The sequence below is a fragment of the Mugil cephalus genome, chromosome 17 (genome assembly GCF_022458985.1).
Source record: "Mugil cephalus isolate CIBA_MC_2020 chromosome 17, CIBA_Mcephalus_1.1, whole genome shotgun sequence".
NCBI lineage: Eukaryota > Metazoa > Chordata > Actinopteri > Mugiliformes > Mugilidae > Mugil > Mugil cephalus.
In genome coordinates this window covers 22,525,653-22,535,282 of record NC_061786.1, presented here as the reverse complement: position 1 = coordinate 22,535,282, position 9,630 = coordinate 22,525,653, and the positions used below count along the sequence as shown (strand labels likewise).

The 9,630-nt window shown below is 38.6% G+C and overlaps 1 protein-coding gene across 1 annotated transcript; it reads right to left on the bottom strand.

Moving 5' to 3' along the window:
* Nucleotides 1-4,435: 4,435 nt before the first annotated feature.
* snapc1b (small nuclear RNA activating complex, polypeptide 1b) lies at nt 4,436-8,888 on the bottom strand. The gene is made up of 10 exons (XM_047610796.1): nt 8,606-8,888; nt 7,555-7,711; nt 7,328-7,468; nt 6,823-6,927; nt 6,205-6,360; nt 6,037-6,090; nt 5,843-5,905; nt 5,394-5,532; nt 5,194-5,265; nt 4,436-5,105 (listed from the first exon to the last, which is right to left on the bottom strand). The coding sequence occupies exons 1-10, from the start codon at nt 8,734-8,736 to the stop codon at nt 5,071-5,073; spliced, it is 1,053 nt and encodes a 350-aa protein (XP_047466752.1). The 5' UTR covers nt 8,737-8,888; the 3' UTR covers nt 4,436-5,070.
* Between the last annotated feature and the right edge of the window lie 742 nt (nt 8,889-9,630).

Below are 9,630 nucleotides of genomic sequence, written 5' to 3'. Positions count from 1 at the left end.
TCCTGTTGTGGGAGAAGCTGCACAGTATTTTGTGTAAACACCTTAGCAGCTGCAGCTGGAGGCTGAGTTTAGACCGGTCCAAGATGGCGGCGACGTTTCTGCACTGGAGCCGTCAATGCTGAGTCTACTCTTCATTGTCCATGAATGCGCCGGCATCTACTCTTTATTACCGCCATGTTTATATTAGCAATCAAGCTACCGGGCTAGCTGTGAAAAGGCATGTGCAGTCGATCCGTGCACTCATGGATCGATCAACCAATCGGTGAACGTTCAGCCAGTGTGGACAGCCCCCTCGTTTGAATAACATTTCATTGAGCATGTGAAGTGGTGCGTCAATAAATAAATAAATAAATAAATAGCATTTATGGCACATATTTAGGTATTTATTTATTTAATTCATTATTCCTGTCATATATTTATTTATTTATTTATTATGACAGAATTGGTCCTCCATATCAGTGGCAGTGCTTCCACAGCTGAAATTCACCCCCATTTGGTGGGTTGGCAGGTGTTAATGTCATTCCATTAGACAACAATGACTGTTCCTATTGTTTGTTTGTTTGCTTTTTTACTGCTCACGTAACGGTACGCTGAAAATAATGAAACGATTTTAAAACAAAGTCTAAGTCATGTTTTCAGATGGCCCTTAAAGGTGTCAAGGCTGGAGCTGATGAGTAGAGCGTCTGTTCAAAGAGTGAGGAGTTTCTCATCCAGATGGTGATGCAGTTTGTCAAACTTGCAAATGGTTTTTGCTGGGTCGAATGCTGATTGGTTAAAGATTGGTATGAAAAACGGACGACCATAACATGGTTCACCACATAGAGGAAGTAATATAAGGTAAAAAAAAAAAGAAGCAAAGTGGTCAGCAGGCCAGTCAGCAAAAACGTGTTGTGCTGGTGAAGATGGCCAACGCGTGCAGATAAGCGCTCTTATCAGGTGACAAAGAAGACACTCAAACATGACCATAAATACAACAGTCAAACTGTTTCAGATAAACTCAGGCTTCAGTAATCCCATATATGAGCAAAGAACACATCCACTCCACCACATGACAACAGAGCAAACTTTTCAAAGTGTTTGAAAACCCCCATCACTCTAACTGAACCGATCCAAACTGGTTATTGTCGTAGAATACATCAATGTATTTTCATTCTGTGTGGAATGTTTTACATCCATGAATTCAAATTCTTTTTTTCTTTTCTTTTTCTCAAATCTTAATGTTACATGAGTTTAGATCAGTCACTGATAATAATCTTTTATTTTTTTATTTTAATTTTATATAACATCTCCCTACTCCTGGATGAGAACAAGGAGAGTAATGATAATTTGTCATATTATTATTATTAGTAGTAGTATTTATATTATTATTATTATTAATAATATTTTGGTTATGGGTTCGTTTCCAGTGTTCTGCATGTTTAACTATCAAATATATATCCAATGTGTCAGACTGCTCCTTTAGGAAGAGAAAGATTTCACATGGAAGACTCTTTTGCTCAGACCTTGTCTCTATCTTTGTGACTTTAAAGACGTCAAAGCTTCTCTCTTTTCTCTCTTTCCCCACTGACTGTTAATAAAAATGGGCACCACTCACAGCACTCCTGAAGGAACTTTGTGAACATCAGTGTGGGCAGCACCAGTTGTTGCAGGTCGGCCAGTTCCTCACGTCACCAGACTCAGACATAGTTTAAGAGGATGGGGAGCAGAGGAACGTTGGGTGAATGGGTGATGCCTAGAGACACAAATATACGGGTTATAACATGACCTTTCACATCCTGTGACCCTTCAACATGAGGAACAGAGGCTCCAGAATGTGGTGCAGAGGTCCCTGCTACATGGTCCACACTCATAAGTGCCTCTGTCAGGCTTCTGACAGGCCAACATGAGCTCAGGGTTAAACTGATGCCTATCGGTTTGCCACACTCTTGACAACGCCTCCCCTGTGTTTTTGCATTTGCATGTGGACAGCGTCGCTGGCAGAGTCCATGACCTGTGTGTCCTTTATAACTTAAAACTAAGAAAAAATAAATACATTTACATTTGTTATTTGCTCACGTGTGATGTCACCATGGTTATGCACCGTGGCATCGTGAGAGAAGCGAGGCTGCTAGAAGATGTAGCATGTGCCTTTACTTTTCTTGTTCTTTTGGGAGGATTTCTGACTTTGGTTGTCGTATACCTGTCAGTCAGCTGGCAGGGTATGATATATAATTAATTATGTATTTGACATAAAGTTGATGCTGAAGTTTTAAAAAACTCCTGTCTGTTGTTGGCATTAGTGGAGCTCTCTCGTCTCTGATGGCTGTGCAGATGTCATGGCTTCCTGCAGTTTATTTTGTGTTTGTCGCCTCCTAGTGGACGTGTTATTAAGCCAAACAGCCAAACACCGACACACAGTCTTGGTGATGTCAGTGTGTTCGTAAATTCCTCTGGAAAAACCACTATAAGGACTTCTTGCTGTCAGTTTAAGCTATTTATTCAAATATGTTTTGGAATATAGAAATTCATGCGCACGGACCTTGTCTGTTCAGTCGATCTTGGCCAACATCCCAGAAAGGGATGATTTTCAGTAGTTTCACAACATTATAACAGTTTCACCAAAATGACTATGACTGGTTGGCCACAGGTGGGAGAAGTCGTGGTTTAGACTTAACCCAAACAGGAACAAAGAGATGTAGAGTCATGTGTGGGAAAACAGGAAAATAAGATTAACATCTGCATACTTGAAATACACACACACACAACATTAAAATATATTATCCCTAATCATGTTGCCATTTTGTGAAAGCTGACCATAACCCGCTTGCATAATCTAGTACTCGCGAGTACTAAACTTTTTTATTTTTTCAGCCCTGGGAACTAGTTTGTTGATCTTTATTGAGTGTAGTGACGTTGTGTGGCAGGGAAGCACCTCGGTCAATACAGGGGGACAACAAAGGACAGAGAAGGTGATAAATCTAAGAAGTGAGCCAACAGTTTCACCGCACTGAGACCTGCAAAGATCCGGAGACGAGTGAATGAAGAGCCGGCGTATTTAAGCCGTCAGTTGATGGAGAACAGGTGTGTGTCCTGCAGCAGATGACTACACCTGGAACCGCCCCCAGGAGGAGAAAGGAAAAAACTAGGAAACAAGGGAACACAGCAGGAGAGTCTGGATGTGGCACAACAAGCTTTATTTCCACAATACTCATGGGGTTCGGTTCACAAAAAAAAGCAGGTGCGTAACCATGGCTGCAGTTGTTCAAGTGTCTGTCGAAACACTCAGTCTTTGGTTGTGCACATACGACTGTCTTCATTCACGAAGTTCTCAGGAGGCATCAATGGACACGATGTTCTGGTTTAACTGTTTTTCTCCTGGATGACGCCACCTGCTGAGTCCATCCTCCACAGTCACGGTCTAAAACGACACCACAGTCCATGCAGCCCAGATCACTCCACTATGAGAGTGCTCAGTTTTGTTGTTGGTGTGACCTTGTTTATCATGATGGAGCCCTGAAGAATTCCTCTGAAAATAAAACACCAACACAGTAAAGTTTATAAGAGTATATGAAGTATGATGAGCCAGGCAACTTTCCTCTCACTGCTCACCTGCATGTAGCTCTAAAGGTTCTGTTAATCCTGCATGACTGGTCTGTTGTGTTTACTTTTGACACCTTTATGTGGAGGGAACACAGGAGGACTGGAACAATGCAGAATAACAATAAGACATGTCAGGAATAATAAAAATAATAATAATAAACTCTTGTTTTACATCCTACATTATTTTTGCATCTATATATTATGATATATTAGAATATAATAAAATAATTCCAATTTCCTAATGAGCTTGCTCTTACATTTACTTGCTTTTGGCAAAATATTTTATTCACAAAAAATAAAAACTAATAACAGTTTTGTTGCTTATTAGATGGAAGTCGCTCCAAATAATAAATAATAGTTAACAAACTATCGCCTGTCTCATATTTAGCTCGAGGTATTTGAACTTTACACAACCACCAAACGCAAGCTAAAGCTAAATGCTACATAGTTTTAAGCCTAAAATATTTAGCATAAAATCACTTATAGCTTTTAAGTGAATGATTAGATACAAATAAATGTTGGTATTAAATGTTACTTCACAGTTCACAGGCCCAAAACAGCGCTGCTAAGTTAGACTTCGGTATTAGCCAAAGCTAACTGTCTGCTAACTTCAGCTAAAGTGAAATCTAACTTTCCTCCAATTTCTTGTTGTTAAACTAGATCAAATTCATGACGTGACATATCATCAAACTGTATTATTGATTGCCAAAATTAAGGTAAATGCAAGTTAAAATAATATATTAACAATTCAAGTAATTGAATGTTATGGTAGTAAAAATAGAGAATTTAAAGTAGGTATCTGTGTTTTTCAACAACCTCTGAAATGTCACACAAGAAAGAGACAGACCAACATAAGAGCAGTAAAAAAACTTTTTTTTATATACATATATACATACACATATATAAAACCGTGATAAAATACACTGCCAGGCCAAAATAAAAAGTCGCCCCATGCATTTAATTAAGCAAATAGGTACGAGCCTCCAGCTGGATAATTATTACATGGGCTCATTTCTTAAACATCCATGTGGAAAGACACATCTCATGGTGGTGGAAAAGATGTCGATCTGTTTGAGATGGGTGAACACAATGCCCGAAGAATGTAATCAAAGTAATCCAACAAAATATTAGAAGCGTGCAGCCTTTTTCTCTGGTCGGGCATTTAAAGGTATTTAAACAGGAGCAGAAAAGCCGAAGCTCAGGAGGAGGTCGTAACGTATCAGAAATGAAGCTGTACATCAGCTTTATGAGGAAAAAGTTCACATTACATTCATGTTTTGTTTTGTTTTGTTGTTGTAGGCAAAGTTTACCAGAGATTTTTCAACAGAAACCTGAAGTTCTGCTCCATAAATAAAATAATACATGTTAAAAATCTAAAAAACAACATTTAGTTTCAGACCATCATAGAGTCTGATGATAATCTGAAAAGGAATAAAACATAAACCAAACGTCCATAAAACAGCAGCATCAGCCTCCAGCATTTTCTTCTCATCACCACTTGAATCTTTTGTATGTTTTTGGTTTTTCTGGAAGGAGAGAAAGAAATTGCACCATGGATGTTAATGAATGGATAAACAAATAATAAAGAGTGTAAAAGAGAGCGGTGCCGTTTACCTTCCTGGTCAGAGTCCAGCGTGACCAGACGATGGATGTGAGTGCTCGTTGTTGCTTCTTTCTGCAGGTCGCCTGAGGAAGACGCAGCCACGTGTGAAGAAGCAAAACTCATCATTACCTGACTCAGGTCAAACTTTCCTCTGCTGATATTTTATCTGTGCTGCTTGGTCGTGAAGGCAGCAGGAGGCTGGAGGTTTTACCTGAGATATAGACGCTCTCATTGGTTCTGGATTTGAGCGACGGTCTGATTATTCTGGAGAGACGTGGCTCGTTGTTGGGTCCGGCCTCGTTACTGGTAAAATCCACCTCCACCTGCCGATGACGCCTCGACTTCGAGATCTGACAAACAAACACGCACACAAATATATCAATGTGTTGTTTTTAGCATTAAATAGGAAACGGACTCAAATACAAAATAATGAAGAATTAAAAAAAAGTTAAGCATTTCTCATCTTCTTCCAGGAAAAACAAAGATGGTGACAAGGTGACTTAAAAAGAAGTAAATTAAATATTTAATTAGTTAAAATTAAATTAAATACTATATATTTAGTAAAATGTTGATTAAAAAATTATTATTTAATTATTTATTAACTAATGTTTAGGACTGTACGTAGGGTGGATCTATATAAATATATAAAAGCACACAAACCTCCGCTGCTTGTCCGTACGCCTTAGACTTGATGGAGGCGAGGAGGCCGGCTCTTTGGGAGCTCTGAGGACACAAAACAGCGGATCAACAGCGCCGCTCTCTGGACAAAGTCAGCACTACAACCTAAATAAAAAGCTCAGAGAAAAAGCTCCTTCACTCTGACTGAGAGGACACTGATGAAGTAACGGACTCACCTCCTGCCGAGAGGACGTCCCCTCGCCGCTGTCTTCAGCTTCATCGATGGGTTCCTGATGAAACAGAACGAGACGCAGAAGAGGCCATGGGTTCATTTGTGTCCATTAATTAGCTGTAATTATTGCAGTTCATGTAGAAATGTTGTTTGAGTTCATTAAAGACTTCACCTTTCTCTTCTGCCACGTGTAGAAGTTCATCACGGTGCTGCGGAGCTGAGGGACGAGGTTCTTGCGGATCAGGTTGACGGAGCGATCGGCCGCCGGCGACGTCTCACACACGGTGGTTTTCATCTTCTCGTAGAGCTCGTGAACGTTGGACAACTCCTGCAAGAAGACAAACGCAGTATTTGTTGTAGTGAGATGTAACATCAGTTTATCAGCAGAAGAATGGAGTTCAGAATAGCTGAATATACATTACTGCATTCTTCAGGTTGATTTGTTTGTAAAGCTGACTCCTGTATTAATACATCCAGACATTGTGTGGTGTTAATCTTTTTCTTGTTCTGCCAATTGAGTAGCATTGTTTTGTTGGCGATGTGTATTTGTTTTGAGTCTATGTTGAATGTGTCCAGTCTTCCAAGTGTGCATACGGACAGGGAAAATGTTGCAGCCAGTAAATCGGGATAATGTGGTGGTTACTTCTTTCAGAAATGGTACATTGGTCTGTAAATCCAGAATGCCTGGAGGTAGTTTATCTGCTGTATGAAGTGTACAGTGAGTGCACACGTCTGTAGATGATCTAGTATTTTGGGAGTCGAGGAGCAGGAGAACAGGGTCTGTGCAAACCTCCAGCAGCTCCACGTTGATCAGCTCCTGAGGACGAGACGCTCGCTCCATGAACTCCTCGCGCATCGCTGCCACCTCCACTTTCCTCTTCTTCTTGTAGGCGAGCTGGAGGGAGAGGAGAAGGAGTGGAACTATTTGTTTGGTGGATTTATCACCAGAAACACATCAACCCCACTTAGAAGCACGGCGGTGGTAGCATTGTGCTTGTAGGCAAAATAGGCAAAAGGCCTTGGACCTCGGAAGTGAATGCATAAAAATATAGAGAAACCCTGCAAGACAATTTGAGTGAGTCTACGAGACAACTACAACTTTAATTTCCTTGGATTTATTTCAAAACATGAATTTTTTCTGAAGCAAACATCAAGATCTGCAAAGCTAAATACTTTACATTTATATTTTACACTTTCCATTTTCAGTTAATTGAAGTCACGTGTGGAAGTAAAGTTTGATCTTGATTTTGTGGAGCTCAAAGTTCAAAATAAGAAGTTCCCTTTCAGGCGCTCACCAGAGAAGGCATGGCAGTGAACTGGAAAGCTTTGCAGCACATCAGTTTTCGTAGGATGTAGACGACGTCGAAGTGCTGAGCGTCCACAGCGTCTCTCTCAAACTTCTCCACGTCCTCCCAGTCCTTCAGCGCCAGGCGGATCTGCACCCGGGAAAGAATACGAAGGTTATTTAAAGTGTGACCGAGCCTCCAAACACCAGGAGTTGTACGTGTGTTGCAGTCCGGACCTGCTCTGAGGGCGAGGTGGTCTGGCAGTGGTACAGACTGTACAGCAGGTAAAGTCCCCCCACTCGGATCTGGAAGCTGAACGGAGGCAGGAAGAAGCTGGAGGCCACGTCCAGAACCAGACGGCTGAACGGCCGCTCCTCCGGCTTCGTTGTGCCGCTGCGACAAGGAAAAACTGACTTTAACATTACTGAGTAAAACAGACAGAAGATTATGTAACGTCTGTGATTTTATTTTAAGTCAGTTTTTCTATAAATGAGAGTGTTGACATTTCATTTTGAAAATCTACCACAACAACGTCTTTGTAACAGCTCAGAATTCAGTTTAATCCATTTTATTGCATTCAGGTAAGAACCAATAACTATTTCTCTGTTTTACATCATAATATTTATATGGAAATAGTTTTAACCTCTGATTTTAATGTTTTAAATGATCAGTGGTACAAACAAACAGCTGATTTCTTATAGAATAAACACATTAATCCATAATAATAATAATATTAAACAATTAAACATAAACACAACACACAGACCATTAGTTTCAGTCTAAATCAATGTTCCTTATTGACAATTTAATGCCACACATTTCAAAAACTCTCCTGTAATATTCATTAAATTATGATATTATTGTTTTTCTTCCATTTCATTTAATGAATTTATTTCCTTCTTCTCTTGCTGCAGCTGCTTCCAAATGTTTCCCTGAATATTTCTTGCGTGTTTGTGTGGATTTATTTACATAATTCTTATGTATTTTTGTCTATAAGTTGTTCTGTAAAATGTGATCTGCTTAAGAAAAATTGGGTAACAAAGTTTCTTTTAATCTTTCATTTTGTCTTTTTACTCTGGAATAAACAAATGCTTAATTTACTTATTATTATTATTATTATTATTATTATTATTATTATTATTATTTTGTCTAATTTCGTCAATAAAAAAACACAACTTTACTCATGGTTTCCATCACGCCAAGTCAAGAAAACGAGTTAAAAAAGATTTAGTCTAAAGAGCGACACTTAAACATTATTGCAGAAAGTTTGGATTAGTTTAAACTTACTAGAAAATCTCTGAGAACTTCATCTCTCTCCATATTTTGGAGAAAACCTCGAAGCGGACCGAGTCTGTTTTCTGGAAGCGGCTCAGCAGCTCCTCGCAGTCCGTTTTCACTTGTTTCCTGCAGAAATCCATCTGACTGCGAGGTTAAAATATATTTAATAAAAGCTCCGAGATTCCATATTTATTTGTTCAACCTTTACACGTCTGTCTTTTAACAGCTACAACCAGAAAACGGTTCATTTTTTTTGGCTCCTTCAACGTAAACAAACGAATTGACAACGACCGTCGAGGATTTGTTACGTCATCAGTAGCCGACATCGCTATGTGAAGTGATGCCTTCATTACCGTCGTAAAACCGTCGTAAAAGAGAATATGAACAAATATCGTATTAAAAACTTAAATTTAAGTGTAAAGCGTTAATTTTTTTTAGAAAATATTTTAACAAACTAAATATTATATGTGGAACAATAATAATGTATAATATTCATAGCAACAACCTCAAAAATAATAACACATTTTCTATCTTAAGAAAGTGTTTTTTTTATCTGATGAATTTTTATTGAATGTTAAATTATTCTGTCCAGAAAAACATTTTGAGAACAAATCAGCGTAATTATGATATTAGCTAGTAAAAAAAATATTTACTTAATTTTTCATGATATATTTCAAAACAAACATCTTTAAAATCATGTAGTTTCCAGATATTTAAAACTTTATTTCAGTTGCAAGTAAATGATTCCTGTTTTTAAATCCAGTATTTTACTATTGTTTTTGAAGATTTCTGTTATATCATTAATGATAATATCCTTAAATTAGTTAGTGTCAAAACCCTGAAGTGCGCAGTGTCTAAATTATGACTGAAATACACGTGGTCTCATTGAGTCTAAGGCACAATATTCATTTGTAAATAAAATATTTCTAATAACAGAATTTCACCTGCTGGAACAGCTTGGTGGTTTAGTTTTGCTGTTGCATGCAAATGGAATAAACCTGGAGGAACAGAATGATTGAAAAACTGATGCAGTG